Below are 18821 nucleotides of genomic sequence, written 5' to 3' on the forward strand. Positions count from 1 at the left end.
TTTTGGCTTTTAGATGGTATGTTTTCCACCAGGACAAATCCTTATAACCTGTATCAGAAAAAGCACTTGTTATAGTCCCATTTGTTTGCTTGGCAGACTCGACTGTTTTAAGTTCTATGATGGAACAAGAAGACTCATTAAATGAGATACCTAGCCATCCATGACTAACAAAAGATATTGGGAGCCACACAGTGAAGTCCCTACAAAGTTATGGAAGCTCACTGAGAAACTTTGCACCAGTCCCAAAGTTGCTTTTTCAAAAGGCAACTGGGCTGTGTTTTTCCTTGAAGACATTTGGCTTGTCAGCCAAGAAGCTTCTTCAGTTCTGACTGTCAGAACTGAAGAAGCTTCTTGGCTGAGAAGAGAAATGTCTTCAAGGAAAAACAAAGTCCAGTTGCCTTTTGAAAAAGCACCTTTGGGACAACCATGACTTGGATGACTGAGAATCTCTATAGATTCTTGCACCAGTTGTTGTCTCCCAGCCCAGCCTTATGTAAGCTCCTGATGAAAAAATGGACATTAATCTAGGAAATAAATTCTTTGTTTGCACAACGCTAGCATATCTCGGAGTAAGATCCAGCCAATTCTTCCCAGCACGTACTTGTTTTCTGTGCACAGTGAAAATAATTCAAATATACAATAACTTTCCCCAGCTGGCTACAATAATATTCTTTGGGAAGGAACAATTGATTTTGCTAAATTCAGACGGAGCCCTTATTCTCTTCCTTATCATCCAAAAACTCATGAACTGAAGCTGATGGAGATATAAAAATCACTGGGTTTCCTAAACATTATATTCTTCAGTTTGGGAAGGTTGTTCTGAAATTCTGCATATCACTATTTTTTCAACCTCTAAGTCTTGCTTTAGAGGACCTCAAGGAGAGATTAGAATCCTGAAGTTTTTTTTTTTTTTAGGTTCCTTGGACCTAAATTATTCAGATATCTCCTAACGTGCTACGGCCTGGTTCCTTATTTTCATTGTCTCCTTTTAGCAAAATAAGTACAAGGGGGAAAAAACCCACCACAGATTTCCCCTAAAAGATCCATTAAATAAGGCAATATATGCAGCTCTTTAGAAAGTTTCCGCAGTGGAATTTTTTCTACTCCATTTGACAAGACAGTAGAAAGAGACTGGGATATACTTAAGGGAACAATTCCCAATTAATCTATTATACTGGAACACTGTTTTTGTTCTTTTTATTATTGTTGTGTGAGTCAGCAAGTGGTTGCCTTTTGTAAGGCTATGTCGCAATGACCTTGGGAGATGGAGGGAAGAGATGCTGCCTAGAGAACAGTCAGATAACAGGGAGGGGAGCCCTCAGCTGCATAATGGACAAACATTGCTAGAATTCCCCATACTGGCTGGGGAATTATGGGAGTTTAAGTCCACAAGTCTTTTTTTTTTTTTTATTCAAAAAGTTTTACAAAAATTTCACCCCCCTTTCCCCCCAACACCTCTCCCTTCACAAACCCCCTCCCCCCTCCCCCCCTGGCTTCCCGGAACAAACACAAGGTATAGTTAAAAATAAAACAAACATATGCTAAAAAAAAATTTTTCCCCAAAACTATTATACCAATTCTCCCTCTCTAGCTCTGACTTCCTCCTTACATAACCAAAATCCTTCAAAAGATTAACAATAAACAGTAATAAAATATATAGATCAGTAGAACAAATTAATCCTAAAATATTTAAAACCAGCTAAAGCATAAAAATCCAATCCAGTTCAGAGAATATCTCCCTTATAGCTTCTATAACCATATAATTTTCCCCCCAAGTCTTTCTTACATAAGATCTTTCGAGAATATTCTATTTAAAATTCAATACAACAGATTATAAAATTTCAATACAGGGAAATTACAATATCTATTCAACTTTAGTCCTTCCTCGTCAAAATCCAGTATAAATCCAAATATCTAGTCTTTTATGATGGTTATAAAACATATAATCAACCCATTTCTTCCAAATCTTCCTTACGTATTGTCTTTCAGAAACACTAAAATCTTTTTCTGTTAATATTTCAAAAAAAAAAATAATCTTTCAAAAATGATACTTTTGTCTCTTGCCATTTTTGATGCATTAGTCTCTATCTTTCCTTCATTACTCCTTTTGAAAAGTCAGTCACAATATTTCCTAATAGTTCCTTATGTCCAAGAATCCACGAGTTACTGCCGTATATTCCCTCAATCCGAAAAGAGAACTCTTGGAAAGCCTTAACCCTGTGAATTTTTCCATTTTGGGAGACAGCCTCCTGTAGCACAAATTCAGGCTTTTCATCCAAACTTTTTAAAAAAGGCTTCTTTACATCCATTCCATATTCCAAGTCCTGATTACTTTGGTTAATTTCCTCCAAACTCTCATCCAAAACGCCTCCATTTTTTTCCAATTTGTATTGTTGAGTAATTAAATACATTCTTTCTGTATAATCTTGTATAAAGTCACGAATCCATTCTTCTGAAAAAACCTTCATGGCAAAGTTCTTGCTGAAAATCCCCTTATAAAATACTTAAACAAACTAAAATAATCCAACAATCCACAGTCCAGTACAATAAGATAAAATCTCCATTCAGTTTCACTTTCTCAACAAGTAAACGCCATTTTATTTCATTGTGTTGATTGTAGATGAGAGAAAAAAAAATTTTTTTTTTTAAAGAAAAAATAGAAGTCAGATTTAATACTTGCAATTTAAATGACTGATCTCCTGTGTTTTATTCCGTCTGCTTATAAATATCCATAACAATCAATTGAAGCAGAAGTGGTCGCTCTCTTCTCTGTCTGCTTAAAGCAGAAACACGCTGGGGCTGGAGCTTTGCAGAAGGAATTCCAGGGAACTTTCCCTTTCGAGTTCCCCAAACGGGGCCTCTAGAGAGAGCTCTACCTTTCCTTCTTCTTGCTCTTTCCCTTCCCCTTACCGGGGAAGGTACTTTCAGCCGTTGATTTCGCCGGCTTTTACAGAATCCCAGCGCGGGCGCCCTTAGGGCGTCCTTCGGAGAGAGCGGAGCCACCAGAAGCCAAGTCCACAAGTCTTAAAGGGGCCAAGACTGTACACCACTATTCTACACACAAGGACTGAGATTGATGCCTCATTGAATTCTTAGGGGCTAGAACCCCAAGGACCGCTTTCACCCAACAAAATGTAATTCAGTGGTGATAAACACACTTAGGCAAGAAAAACCAAATACACAGGTATAGAATAGATGGTACCCGTCTCAACAGTGGTAAATGCAAGACGGATCTAGGAGTCCTAGTGGATCACTGCTTAAATACTGTATGAGCCAGCAGTGTGCTGCAGCTGCAAAAAACAAGCCAATGCATTCCTAGGTTGCATCAACAGAGGGCTAGTTTCAAGATCACGTGACGGGTTAGTACCACTTTATACTGCTTTGATAGGACCACCCTTGGAATACTACATCCAGTTTTGGTCAGCATGATGCCAAAAAAAGATGTGAGACTCTAGAAAAAGTACAGAGAAGAGCAACAAAGATGATTAGTGGACTAGAGGATAAAATATATGATGAACAGTTGCAGGAACTGGGTATGTCTAGTCTAACAAATTGAAGGACTTGGGTGATATGATAGCAGTCTTCTAATATTTGAGGGGTTGTCACAGAGAAGAGGGGATTGACTTCTTCTCCAAAGCCCTGGAAAGGAGAATTGTTGTGACTCCAGCTCCCGAGCCTGTCCTCATGGAAGAAGATGATTCTGAAAGTGATGGGGAGGAGCTGACAAGGCCTCCCTCTCCAGGACCCTCCTTTCTGGCAACGCCTCAGGTTCCAGCTGAAATCCAGGAGGAGCTCACAAGGCCTCCCTCTCCAGGATCCTCCTTTCTGGCAACGCCTCAGGTTCCAGCTGAAGGCCAGGAGGAAGGCATGTCGGAGCACCTACTAACTGGGAGTGATGAAGTTCAATCTTGGATTGATCCCAAGCAGCGTCGGAGGGAGAGGCATGTGCAGCAAAGGAAGAGGTGTGGAAGGGCCAGAGATTGCTGAGTCACTGAGCCACACCCCACAGGGGATAAAAATGGGTGGGATTGCTCTGCAGGCACTGTGATGGACAAAAACTGCATATTGTGAGTTTCGGATGGGATATTTTTCGGAATTAAGGCTTGGACTTTGTGAATGACTTCTGACTACTCTTTGAAATCTTGGTTGCTCCAGCAATGGGCTACAGATACGCTGACTCCTGTTTCTAGAGGTTATAAGAAATTTGGCAGGCATTTGGAAAGTAGCTGCCAGCACTTTTATCTGCTAAGGGATTTCAGGTCGGCTTGTAAAAATAAATTACTGGTAGACCTTGTTTGCTCGTGTGTCTTCCTATGTGAGGTGGGGGGACAGAACAAGGATGTTATGATCCGAGTCACATAAGACAGAGCTAGGCTTCAGTAAAGTCCTTCATTCCTCAGCTGTCCCTGACCTACAAATGGACCTAACACGGCTGGTAAAGCTCCAGCCCAAACGTTTCCAAAGGTAAACACCCACAGTCAGTGCAACTCAAGCCCATAAACTAAGGCCAATACTCTCCAGAGCAGATACACAAGGTGTTGTGACCCAGGCCCAAGTAGGTAGTAGGAAACTGAGTCAGTGTAAAAACAAACAAACTTTGTTAAAACAGCTGAGAATTACTTCATTCTCAGCATAGTCCAACTAAATTAAAGCAAATTCCTCCCAACACAATTCCTCAGTCCTATCACCAACCTTGGTCCAGTTAGGCAAATTGCCAAAGGCCTTTCTTGGCAAAAATTCAGAAAACACCGATATGAAACCAATGCAACAAGACAAAGCTATCAACGACGTTTTCCGGCAAAGAGCCCAAACGCCGTCGCTGGTCTTTTAAACCTTATGGGAGGGGCCAATCATCTCTTGGCCTTACTCCCAAGTCGTCCTCTTTGCTTTAGCTGCTCTTGCCTTCTGGCAGCTCTTCTCAGGCATTTATTAGGAACAGGCTCCTCCTGTTCCTCTGCCTCACTACTATCAGTCTCTGGAGGCTCTGGAGTCCGCACCTCACTTCCCTATTGCACTGGCCCCACCTCTGCCTCCGACGCAGTGCCCTCATCCGGCCTTCCCCAGCCTCCAGAACTGGCCCATGCTCTTCCTCAGCATCATTGCTGTCTGACTCCGTTGCCAAATCCGCAGGTTGCTGGCGGACCACAACACAAGGCAAGGAGAAAGTCCATAAGTCATAAACAAGGTGTAAGTTCACAAGGCAAGGCCCAGAATCCACAAGCAAGATTCAGAATTCACAGGGCAGTTTTTCCAAGACTGGGAAGATGCATGCCAAAGCAAAACAGTTGTTCCTGACAGAAACACCTTTGCTTAAATCAACTCAAGCCAGTGTTCCTTACGAGCGGGAGCAGAGCGGCCTCTTCACCAGCAGCCTCGCAGACCTCCTTTGAGCTTTGCTCCATTCCACTCTCCATGCTCTTGGATTGAGTGGGGGGAGGCAGCTGTTCCTCATCAGAGGGGATCTGCTACTTGTCAACACCACTGCCTCTCTGCAGCCGAAACACCTCCTGTGTTTGTGAGAGCAGGCGGCTCCCTGTCTGGCTGACCACCTCCCAGCATTGCGGCAACCACAGCCTCATCCTCAGTCCCTGGACTCTCCAGACATGCCAGGGGAGATGTGCCATCCTTGTCGGTCCCAGTCCCAGTTCCAACTCATCCTCTGATGGGGCCATGACACAGGACAAGAAGTAACAGATGGAAGATCATTAAATAGAGGTCCAACCTAGAAATTTCCTGTCAGTGAGAATAATTAATCTGTGGGATGGTTTACCTCTAGAAGTTGTGGGTGCTCCATCAGTGGAGGTTTTCAAGAAGAGATTTGTCCAGAATGGTATCAGGTCTCCTGCTGGAGCAGGGGATTGGAGTAGAAGACCACCAAGGTCCCTTCAAGTCCTGTTATTCTATGATCTATGTTCCCAGAATACAAGAAGGGTTGGTCCTTAAAGTAAGACAACTATCCAGCCCAAGGCTTCACTATGACTTTATTATTACCAACTTTTGCTTTGCTATTTTGTTATTCCCATGGTGTATTTCCATCTACTGCCTCCCAAATCAGTGTGAAAACTTCCGGAATGATCCAGAGTCGTGCAATAAATCAGTGGCTGGAAATAGCAAACAACCTTGATATGCAGTGTTGAAAGCTTTAAAAAAAAAAGTCAAAACTCCATCCCCATGACTTCAGCACGTACCAAAGAGTGACTGAAAGAAGCAGAGGAAACAATGACAAAATAAGAGATTTGGGTTTCTGGTCCCAGAACTCGATCATCATTCCGTAGAAAAGGCAAAAGGGACGCAACCAGAATTTGTGCTGTGTTATAAATAGTCATCTGGCAGAGAATTAATTTGCCCAATGTTAAATGGATTGTGGCATCAAAAACCCTCAATTTAATTGTGAGGGCAGGTGTCAATTGAATCTACCACACTCATTAAATTTTATGTCATTTGCATTAACGTGCATTGTTTGCATCAATTTCTGACATTCGCGTGATGGCAGATGTAATGCAATGAAGATATTCACAATAATGTGGAAAGATTCGATTTAATGGACATCAGTCCATTAAAATGGAAGTCAAGAGTCAAACAAAAAATAGACCAGTTATCTCTGAGCAACTGCATTAAATTAAGGTCTGTTAAATGGAGGTTATACAGTAACATTAACTTGACCTTCAATCGCTAAAGAGCAGGGATGGGATTCAGCTGGTTTGGACTGGTTCGGGCAAACCGGATGCTAATTTTACATCTGGTTCACCGAGCCAGTAGTTGCAAGAACTGGCTGGCCCCGCCCACCCTGCCTCGCCCCTCTCAGGAGTCTCCATGTGGCCCATTTTGGATGCGAGGTAAGTGCAGGGCCCATGTGGAGGCTCTGGGAGGGCGAAAAACAGGCTTACTGGAAGTATCGGAAGTCCAAAAATGGGCCCATTTCCAGCCTCCGGGGGGCTTCTGGAGCCTGGGATAGGCTGTTTTTGCTTTCCCAGAGGCTCAAAAAAAGCCTCTGGAGTCTGGGGAGGGCAAAACGCCCCCGCCCCGCTGTGGTGCAGGAGGCTGAGTAAGCCATGCCTGCCCAGCAGAGAACTGGTTGCTAAAATTTTTCCATCCCACCCCTGCTAAAGGGTATATCTGTCAAGGAACTAAACTTTACTTCAAATTCTTATTTCAAAGCTCAGCTGTGATTAGATTTGTCTCAGCCAAGTTCTATCCTTTACGGTCTCCATAAACCCGTAGGCACGATTATGCTAACCTACACACATATATATTTTTTGTAAAGACTGCAAGAAAACAGCCAGACGCACCAAGGACCAAACTCACTAATGATTCATGCATGGGATTCATAAGATTTGAGTGGAAAAATGGCTTCTATCCTTCTTCCTCTTTGTCGTCTGCTTCTCTGAATTTGGTGTTAGCAAGCCGAGACCGTATTGGAGTTTGATATGCCTGGAAGATCATGTTTTTTTCTGTGTTTCTTTGTCTTCTCTGATTCCTTAGGGGGAACCAGGTCCTCCGGGCCAAGCTGGACCAAAGGGGCCAGGAGGGCACCAAGGGACCCCCGGTTCACAAGGATTAACCGTGCAAGGCCCTATTGTAAGTAATTTTCTTTTTCTTTGAGGTCGGGTTAAAACGTCGTAGTTTAGATAATGAGAATAGTGATAGCTTTTGGGAGGAAAAAATAGGGTATTTTAAAATCTCAGGAATTTTGGTAATGGAGAAACGGTCTCCTATATAGCCAGTTTCATCTAGTGGTTGAGGCACCAGGCTAGAAACCAGGAGACCGTGAGTTCTAGTCTCACTTTAGGCATAATAGCCAGATGGGTGACCTTAGGCTAACCATCAGGAGACTGTGAGTTCTATTCCTGCCTTAGGCTTGATAGTGGGCTGGGTGTCTTTGGGTCAATCACCAGGAGAATGGGAGTTCTAGTCTCATCTTAAACATTAAAATAGGCTGGGCCAATCACCAGGAGACTATGCGTTCTAGTCCCACTTTAGGCATCATAGCCAGATGGGTGACCTTGGGCTAATCATCAGGAGACTGTGAGTTCTAGTCCTGCCTTAGGCTTGAAAGCAGGCTGGGTGTCTTTGGGTCAATCACTAGGAGAATGTGAGTTCTAGTTATTTATTTATTTATTTATTTATTTATTTTTGTCACAACAGTATACACAAACAATTGTCATAGATAAAACAACATATTTTGAAGAAAATATACTAATATGTATAAAAATATGCATCAACTATATCAATTTGATATGATGAAGGGAACAATAGGACAGGAACGGTAGGCACTTTTGTGCTCTTATGCGCGCCCCTTATAGCCCTCTTAGAAATGGGGTGAGGTCAATAGTAGGCAATTTTTGGTTGAAGATTTTGGGATTTTGAGTAGAGACTATGGAGTCAGGTAATGAGTTCCAAGCATTAACAACTCTGTTACAGAAATCATATTTTCTGCAATCAAGTTTGAAGCGGTTGACATTTAGTTTGAATCTATTTTTTGCTCTTGTAATATTGCGATTGAAGCTGAAGTAGTCTTTTATAGGAAGGATATTGCTATAGATGATTTTGTGTGTTAAACACAGGTCATGTCGAAGTCGACTGAGTTGTAAGTTTTCTAATCCCAGGATTTCAAGTCTGTTGGTATAAGGTATTTTGTTGTTTTCGGAGGAGTGAAGAACTCTTCTATGAAATATTTCTGGACTCGTTCTATTGTATTAATGTCAGAGATGTAGTATGGGTTCCAGACGGATGAGCTGTATTCAAGAATAGGTCTGGCAAATGTTTTGTATGCTCTAGTTAGTAGTGTAGAGTTTTTAGAAAAGAAGCTGCGTAAAATTAGGTTTACAACTCTTAGGGCTTTTTTCGCTATGTAGTTGCAGTGAGCTTTGGCACTAAGGTCATTTGATATGAGAACTCCAAGATCTTTGACAGGGTGGGGGTCATCAGTTAGGTAATGTCCATCAAGTTTGTACTTGATATTAGTTCTGTTTTAGGCATGAAAACCAACTGGCTGACTTTGGCCCATCATTAGGAGAAGTGTGAGTTCTAGATTCCACCTTAAACATGAAAGCCGACTGAGTGACTTTGGGCCAGTCATTCTCTCTCAGCCTGACCTATCCCACAGGGTTGTTGTTTTGGGAAAAATAGGAGGAGGAAGAAATATTAGATACGTTTGCTGCCTTGAGTTGTTTATAAAAATAATGGAAGGTGGGATATAAATAAAGTAATAAATAAAACCGGAATTCATAGAAGAAGACATGCTCTGCTAAGTTTCCTTCTGTGTTCCCTTGCTTTCTGCTGGGTTCTGAATTTTGCTGGCTCATTTCGTAGGTCATGAACTTTTTGGCTGAAGGAATGTCAGAGAATTGCACAGCCAAATTTAAGTCAAAGATGCTGACACGAACGTGTAGTTTTATATAAATAAATACATTTTACATTTGTATTTAGAGTAAACAAGATAGTCAGGCACATCACTACATGAGGTAAATCGTCAGAATAATCATAGAACAGCATACAGAGCAGAAGAAAAAAGCTGGGGAAAAGGGAAACTCCCCTTTACACCCAGCAACCAATCATAATGTAGATTGCCTCATGCAGATGATCTATGACAGGGGTCTCCAACCTTGGCAACTTTAAGACTTGGGGACTTCAACTCCCAGAATTCCTCAGCCAGAAAAGCTGGCTGAGAAATTCTGGGAGTTGAAATTCACAAGTCATAAAGTTGCCAAGGTTGGAGACTCTTGGTCTATGACAATTCTCCACAGCCAACTTGCCATGGCCAACTTGCAACGGCCAACTCGCTGCAAGACAACTCATCGCCTTCAACTCAATGCAGGACAACTCGCTGCAGGACAAGAGTTACATTAATATCAAAGAAATCGCGGAATAGAATCGTTAAAGAAAGGATGCAAAAGGAGGGACAGAATGAAATGTGAATGGCAAAAATTAAAATAATTTCTATTTATTTGAAATACCACAGTGAGTTGTCCCACAGAGAGGTGGGTGTGGTAAATTGCCCTGCAGCGAGGTGACCATGGTGAGTTGGCCATGGCAAATTGGCCGTGGCGAGTTGGTCATGGTGAGTTGGCTATGGCAGGTTGTCCCATTCCGCATGCAGGCACCCGCATTCTCCAACCAATCAACTACAACTGCGTGTTCTGGCCCATTATCCCCATTACTGTTCCAGCTATTAAATTAAGTATCTTAACAAGGAAGAAATAAATGAGATTATTCCTCATCCTGGACTCACAGTTAGCAGTCCAGCTCTGCATCGGTGACTTATAGCACCTTCATAGTCTCACCCAGCCATTATTGAAGTAATATAAAGCCTGTCCGCAATAGTATTATTTTGGCACAACAGTATTTGGAGAACTCCAAAGATGCTATAAATTTCTAGTGTGGAAATAGATTAGCTCCAGCCAAAGAAAACTGCATTCAGATTTCAAATTTCTGTGGAGTTGCCTTTAGGTCATATTTTCTGCTTGTGTTTCCAAAACACACTTAACTCCGATGGTTGGATTTTCTGGAGTTCAGCACATCGAACAGCGAGCTATCCAGATTTTGTGGTTTTATGATAGCACGCTTTATAATGTTATTTTTTTTTTTAAGTTTAAAACTTTTTAGTCTTAAATTCATTCTGGCTTGAATGTTACTGTTACTGATTCTATTCAGTAGAATAGGGGTTCAATTTCGGCCGCTACCAGTTCGCAGAGACATCCGGGAGGGTGGGCGGAGCCTCCTGCCGCTGCCGCTACCAGTTCGCCCGATTCGGGGCGTATCAGTAGCAACCCACCACTGATTCTATTGTACATCACCCAGAGCCCTTCTCGGAGGGAGATGGGTAGTTAAGAAATACGAAATATAAATAAATAATTAAACCACCAAAAGAATAAACGTGGTTAAAGCTAAACCACAGCATGTTGTGCATGTGCAGTAACTGGCCATTTCCTAACTTGGCTTAAGTGGTTTTTTTTGTTTTTTTGTTTTTTATTAAAAAAGTTTTATTTTAATATTCATATCCAATAACCTATTTAATGTACCATCATATACAATTAATTGGACCTGCCCGGTCACCACCCCCTTCCTTTAAGTCTCTTCCCTTCTCTACCTTCTTCTACTTTCCATAACCATCCTCCCCCTCTCTTATCTACATCCTCTCCTCCTTCCTCCCTACTCCTTTCTTCTCCCTCTTCTGTCCCTCTTCCTTCCTTTCCTCTTCCTCCTCTTCTCTTTCCTACCTCCTTCTCTCTTCTACTTCCTTCTTTCCCATCATTCTGAAGTGGTAGCCAGGCAGCTCCGATCTTACATTAATTATACGTCTTCGATCATCTTTGTACATTGACCATCAATCCATTTTCTACCCTCACCCCCCTCCCCTCCCTTCCCTTCCTCCCCACCCCCGGGACTTCCCAGAACCGAATACAGGGTATAAAACTAACAACAAAAATTAAAATATAACACAAATCATAATCCATAGTCACTCCTTAAAACCTCAACTCCCCTTCCAGAAACAAAGAAAATACATTTCTTCCAATCCATTATATATCAGACCATTCCACTCCTAGAGTTGGCTTGGCTTAAGTGTTTTGATGATGATCATGATGTTATCCATTCACTCATGTCTGACTCTTGCCAATTCTATGGGTCAGGGCCCTCTGCATTTTCCTATCTTGCACTACTTCTATGATTATTATTTTTTAATGCTCTGGCTGGTGTCAGCTTTGATGGTGTCCACCCTTCGTGTTCTTCCAGACACGATAGTGTCCAGTCACTAACTCTTCCAAACAAACAGTTGCAGGAACTGGGCATGGCTAGTCTAGTGACGAGAAGGACCCATCCAAGTGAGGTTGGTAACAAAAACCAGAGGTGGGATTGCTATTGCTACTGTCTGATATTGCTGGGGAAAAAGTCAGGAAATTAAATGTGATGATTAAGCGAATGAAAAAGCACTGGCTCAGGCATTGTGAGATTATACGCCTCATAAATGTATTGTTTTATTTTTATTCAAGGGCCCACCCGGTCTTAAGGGTGATAAAGGGGACAGCGGAAGTCCAGGAATACAGGTAATTCTGTCTCACCTTGTTCTTCTAAAGTCTTGTTCTGTCCTCCCCCGCCTCCGTCCGAGTGATGGCTTAATTAGCCGGCACTATCAGCTCTGGCAGCAGAATAGCCAGCGTCTGCCAAGAGCCTCCGTTATCTTCCACGACGCTGGTGAATCACCTAGAAACAAACTTCAGCTCGTAATCAGTGGATTTGCCTGTTACAAAGAGACACAGCAGCTCTCACTGCCTTTATATCCTGTGGGGTGTGGCTCCCTGACTCAGCACTTCCTAGGCCTGCCCCACCCTTGCTTCTGTTGTTCCCTCCTCTCCTGCCTACGAAACCAAGCCTGATTGCTGTCAGCTGGGTCTGAAGGCGTGGCTTGGGGGGGAAGAGTCAGGGGACGGAGGCCTCGTTATCTCTTCCACCTGGCCTGCTTCTGGCTCCTGGAGCTGAGCCAGGGAAGCCGGTGCTCTGGGGGTAAATCCTGATGGCCTTTCCCCCTCACTTTCCAAGTCACTTTCTGGCAGGAGGCCCAGCTCAGGGGGTGCAGATACAACACATCTCAATTCATGTACCTTTCCTAACTTGGTGCTCTCCAGCCATTTGGACTTGAGCATCCATAACGTGCAGCCAGATCCCAAATTGATGGAGGTCCAACATATCTTAAAAGCATTCAGCTTTGAGGAAAGCTAGTCGAATTTTGTCTATTGCAAAATCTGGATATTTTTTTTTTAATTCAAAAAGTTTTACAAAAATTTTTCCCCCTTTCCCCCCACCCCTCCTCCCCCCTCCCTTCACAAACCCCCCTCCCCCCCCACAACTTCCCGGAACAAACACAAGGTATAGTTAAAAATAAAACAAACATATGCTAAAAAAATTTCCCTCCCAACTCTATTATACTCCTACAATTCTCATCAGTTCCTAACCTCCCCCAAAACAATCAGAAATAATACATCCTAATCATTCAAAGGCAGTCTGATATCTCTTCATCTGAAAAAAATCTGGATCTTCAGTTGCTCTCTAACACCTCTGAAATGTCTTATTATCTATGGATTTTCTCAGTCATCCAGGTCATGGTTCTTCCAAAGCTGCTTTTTCTGAAAGGCAGCTGGCCTCTCTTTCTTTTTCCTTGAAGATGTTTCGCCTCTCGTTCAAAAAGCTTCTTCAGTTCTGACTGAATGGTGGAGGATGGAAGGGTTTATATTCCTTGCAGTCATCTGGTCATTAGTACTCTCTCTGAGAATCATTGAGTCCACATTCCAGACAGAGAGGATCGCTGGTTTGAAAGAGGGATCAAAGAGGCCATTTATATCAAAATTGGGCAGCCTTCTCTCAACAAAGGGGTGTTGTGGTCCATCAGCAGCCTGCAAAGTTGGCAACCGAGTCAGACAGCGATGAGGCTGAGGTGAGGCCAGGGTCATCGGGAAGTGAGGTGCGGACTCCAGAGCCTCCAGAGGTTGACAGTAGTGAGGCGGAGGAACAGGAGGAGCCTGTTCCTAATGCACGCATGAGAAGAGCTGCCAGAAGGCAAGAGCAGCTCAAGCAGAGAGGAAAACTCGGGAGTAAGGCCAAGAGATGATTGGCCCCTCCCATAAGGCTTAAAACAGACCAGCACCGGTGTTTGGCCTTTGCCAGAAAACAACGTTGTAGCTGCGTCTTCAGCTTCATCTACATCTTTGTTTTTGTGGCTTCTGGATGTTTGCCAGGAAGGGCCTTTGGCAGTTTGCCTAATTGGACTAAGGTTTGTGAGATAACTGAGGAATTTGTGTTGGGAGGCATTTGTTTTACTTTGAGTTGAATAATGCTGGGAATGAAATAATTCCCAGCTGTTTGAATAAAGTTTGTTTTTCCACGGACTAAGTTTATTACTACGTACTTGAGCCTGGGTCACAACAAAGGGGAAGGGATATGACACCACCCATCTCCTGTTTACAACACGGTCCTTCCAGCAGTCCCAAGAAGGCTCCACACCATTTGCACTATTCAGGTGACCCTGAAGGCACTGATAAATCTCCAAGTGGCTTCAATGACTCTCAGAGAGAGTACTAATGACCAGATGACTGAAAGGGATATAATCCTTCCACCATTCAGTCAGAACTGAAGAAGCTTCTAAAATGAGAAGCGAAATATCTTCAAGGAAAAACTAATTCCAGTTGCCTTTTGAAAAAACACTTTTGGGACATCCGAAATGTCTTCTTCTTTTTTTCTTATCTGGGAGTTTCTTATGGGTACTTTTCATAAATGATATATATATATATATGGAGTCCTTGGTGTTTTCTGAGCTTGGTTGCTTGCCTGCAGATGTTACATTGCCCAAGTAGCTAACATTATCCTGGTTGGCTAACAAAATGCCTGCAAGCAAACAACCAAGCTCAGAGACTATCAAGGATTCCACAGTTCAACCCTGAGCTACATATTTTCTCTTCTGTTGAAATCATTTATTCTGTCAGCGCCAACAGACCTTGGCAAACATTAATTATCAGAGGTTTCTTTTTTCCTCTTACATTTTTAAAAAATTGAATAAAACCACGAACAAAAAAAAAAGACAGAATACATGTACGTACATATAATAAACTTCACTCAAGTGGAAAGGTTGAAATGAAAACATCATAGTTATAAAAACACGGTGTGTGTTTTTTTAAAAAAAAAAGCAAAACAGAAAAACAAAGGCTTTAAAAAACATTCTAGAAAACTCCCTTCCTTTTCTCTGCATTCGCCCTTTTGTCCTGCCGATTGGTACTTAAATTTGTTTGTACTGTACTTGACAACTGCGACTTCAGATAGTTCTCGACTTATGGCCACAATTGAGCCCAAAATTTCTGTAGCTAAGCGAGACAATTGATAAGTGAATTTTGCACTTAAGAGCTGAGGTGGCGCAGTGGTTAGAGTGCAGTACTGCAGGCTACTTCTGCTGACTGCTGGCTGCCTGCAATTTGGCAGTTCAAATCTCAACAGGCTCAAGGTTGACTCAGCCTTCCATCCTTCCAAGGTCGGTAAAATGAGGACCCCAGATTGTTGGGGGCAAGAGGCTGACTCTGTAAACTGCTTAGAGAGCAGTTAGTAAAGCAGTTAGTAAAAGCACTATGAAGCGGTATATAAGCCTAAGTGCTGTTGCTATTGCACCACTTTGCGATCTTCCTTGCAATGGTTGTCAAGAGAATCACTGCAGCGATTCAGTTAGTAACATGGTTGTTAAGTGAATCTGACTTCTCCATCGATTTTGCTTGCACAAAGGTCGCAAAAGGTGGTCACTTGACCCCAGGATACTGCAACGGTCATAAATACGAATCAGTTGCCAGGAGTCTGACGTTTGGTCACGCGACCCATAGGGATACTGCAATCGTTGTAAATGTGAAAAAACAGTCATAAGTTACTTTTTTCAGTGCCGTTGTAACTTCAAAACGGTCACTAAATGAAGTGTTGTAAGTTGAGGACTAACTGTATTGTGTTTTTCTATTTGGATCATTTTTGATGATTTATTTGTTTTTAAACAGTTTCTTTCTTTTTTTTTGCCAAAACCATATTCTACACCAGGGGTCTCCAACCTTGGCAACTTTAAGTCCGGAGGACTTCAATCCCGGGCATAATAATAATAATAATAATAATAATAATAATAATAATAATAACAACAACAACAACAACAACAACAACAACAACAACAACAAAAACAGAATTGGAAGGGACCTTGGAGGCCTTCTAGTCCAACCCCCTGCGCAGGCAAGAAACCCTATACCACTTCAGACAAATGGTTATCCAACATTTTCTTAAAAATTTCCAGTGTTGGAGCAATCACAGCTTCTGCTGGCAAGTTGTTCCATTGATTAAATGTTCTCACTGTCAGGAAATTCCTCCTTAGTTCTAAGTTGCTTCTCTCCTTGATCAGTTTCCACCCATTGCTTCTTGTTCTACCCTCAGGTGCTTTGGAGAATAGCTTGACTCCCTCTTCTTTGTGGCAACCCCTGAAATATTGGAACACTGCTATCATGTCACCCCAAGTCTTCCTTTTCATTAAACTAGACATACCCAGTTCCTGCAACCGTTCTTCATACGTTTTAGCCTCCAGTCCCCTAATCCACTTTGTTGCTCCTCTCTGCACTCTTTCTAGAGTCTCAACATCTTTTTTACATCATGGTGACCAAAAATGAATGCAATATTCCAAGTGTGACCTTACCAAGGCATTATAAAGTGGTATTAACACTTCACGTGATCTTGATTCTATCCCTCTGTTGATGCAGCCCAGAACTGTATTGGCTTTTTTGGCAGCTGCTGTATACTGCTGGCTCATATCTAAATGGTTGTCCACTAGGACTCCAAGATCCCTCTCACAGTTACTACTATTGAGCGAGGTACTACGTATACTGTACCTGTGCATTTTGGTTTTTTTGCCTAAATGTAGAACCTTACGTTTTTCACTGTTGAATTTCATTTTGTTAGCTAGTGCCCAATGTTCAAGTCTGTCAAGATCCTTCTGTATCTTGAGTCTATCTTCTGGAGTGTTGGCTATTCCTGCCAGCTTGGTGTTATCTGCAAATTTGATGAGTTCCCCATCTATCCCCTTGTCCAAGTCATTGATGAAGATGTTGAAGAGTACTGGGCCTAAAACAGAGCCTTGGGGTAGTCCACTGCATACTTCCCTCCATGTGGATGTAGCTCCATTGAGGACAACATGTTGAATGTGGCTGGTCAGCCAGTTATGCATCCATCTGGTGGTGGTGTTGTCTAACCCACATTTTTCTACTTTATCTAGTAGTAGGTTATCATCTACTTTATCAAATGCTTTACTGAAGTCCAAGTAAATTATATCGACAGCATTCCTCTTGTCCACTAATTTTGTCACTTTGTCAAAGAATGCAATAAGCTGAAAGTTGCCAAGGTTGGAGACCCCTGTTCTACACAACTTAGCTTCAGAGCTGGTATTCAGCCGGTTCAGACTGGTTTGGGCAAACCGGTAGCAGAGATCACTGGTGGGCCCAACCTACCTGCCCCGGCACTATGCCATCCTATTTAGCCATGTTTTTGAGGCCGGTTGCATGCGTGGAAGATGCGCGCACAAGCAAAGCACATGTGTGGAAGTCCGGTCGCATCCATGGAAGGTGCATGTGCGCGAAGCAAGCTTGTGTGCGCGGGGCAAACCGGCGGTAAAAATAAGTGAAACTCACCTCTGCTTAGCTTGCCTTGCTGTGTAATATATAACCGGACATTTCTTTGGAAGTCTAATCACAGCAATAAGGATTATGGAGATTTTTTTCAGATGAATGAAGCTTTAAAAGGCAGCTAACATGATGTTGTCCCTGAGGAACTGAATTCAACAACTCTATTTTCCTCGTTCCCACTCCTGAGATGCTCTCCTGAATTAAAAAAAGATCAAACATATATTATAGTGCCTTTATTTGGGGGAAAGGGGAAAACAAACAAACAATGTTGTGGTTTTTTTTAGAAGACATGGCAATTCTTGAAATTAAGCTGCATCAGATGCAGAAAGAGGGAGGTTTTATTTTTTATTTTGCATTCGAATGTTGAGTTTTTCTGGTTGACATTTCCTAAGCTTGCGTATGAACCCAAATGTTGCCATGGTGGCTCAGGCTGTAAGATAGCCTGTTATTAAAACACAGCAGCCTGCAATTACTGCAGGCTCGAATCCCACCAGGCCCAAGGTTGACTCAGCCTTCCATCCTTTATAAGGTAGGTAAAATGAGGACCCAGATTGTTGGGGGGGCAATAAGTTGACTTTGTAAATATACAAATAGAATGAGACTATTGCCTTACACACTGTAAGCCACCCTGAGTCTTCGGAGAAGGGCGGGGTATAAATGTAAAAAAAAATAAAAAAAATACAGGTAGTAGACTCACAATGTTTTGTTTAGTGCCTGTTAGAAATTACCCCAAAAAAAAAAAAACCCTGAAAAAAAACTGATTTATGACCATTTTTCACACATGACTTTGCAGCTTCCTCAGGTCATGTGATGAAAATTCAGACACTGACTCGTATTTATGACGATTTACAGTGTCCTGGTGTCACGTGATCGTCTTTTGCGACCTTCTGACGAGCAAAATCAGTGGGAGAGCCAGATTCCCTTAACAACCGTGTTACTAACTTAACCTCCATGGGATTCAACTATGGGGGCTCGCTTTACAATATTCAAAAGAACAATCGTCAAATCGAATTCGGGGACTCGGTGCCTCGATGTATGTCCACAATGACCTAGAACTGACATTCCTAGCTCCATTGTGTAGTAAGTCGAGGACATGGGAGGAAGCAATAATATATTATGCATATTGGGACTGGGACAATGGTGGGATTCAAATAATTTAACAACCGGTTCTCTGCCCTAATGACCAGCTGGGTGGGTGTGGCCATGGTGGGTGTGGTCATGGTGGGTGTGGCCAGGGGGTGTGGAAGGCAGCACTCGGCCTCCAACACCCCCCCGGGAGCAAAAACGGGCCACAGAGGGGGTGCACTGCATCCCCCAAGTCCTGTTTTGGGCCTAGTAGGCCTTCCTGCAGCCCCCCGGGAGCAAAAACGGGCGCGGGGGCGCTGAAACCTCTCGTGCCCCATTTTGGGCCTACGACGCCTCCCTGCACTTACCTGGGGTGCATGGGTACTGTTAAGTCCTCGCGGCTACGTCCTGTCTGCCTCAGCCAAGCCGGTTAGCCGCGCGCTGATTGGTTGAGGCGCAAGCAATAAGGAAGAGCGGGAACCAGGAAGAGCCGTCATTGGTTCCCCATTTGACAGCTACTTCTCGGTAGCTGTCAACGCCTGTGCTTCTCCTCAGAAGCGTCTTAACTAGTTGTTGAAA

At 42.8% G+C, this 18821-nt stretch overlaps 1 protein-coding gene across 1 annotated transcript in view; it reads left to right on the top strand.

Annotated features, from left to right (window-relative positions):
- Positions 1 to 18821, top strand: part of COL20A1 (collagen type XX alpha 1 chain) — a 265731-nt gene that overhangs the window by 207790 nt on the left and 39120 nt on the right. Inside the window, exons 30-31 of the mRNA XM_058174284.1 lie at positions 7483 to 7578; positions 11991 to 12044. Of these exons, the coding sequence (XP_058030267.1) occupies positions 7483 to 7578; positions 11991 to 12044 (150 nt within the window). The remainder of the gene's footprint in view (positions 1 to 7482; positions 7579 to 11990; positions 12045 to 18821) is intronic.

The sequence above is a fragment of the Ahaetulla prasina genome, chromosome 3 (genome assembly GCF_028640845.1).
Source record: "Ahaetulla prasina isolate Xishuangbanna chromosome 3, ASM2864084v1, whole genome shotgun sequence".
Classification (NCBI taxonomy): Eukaryota; Metazoa; Chordata; class Lepidosauria; order Squamata; family Colubridae; genus Ahaetulla; species Ahaetulla prasina.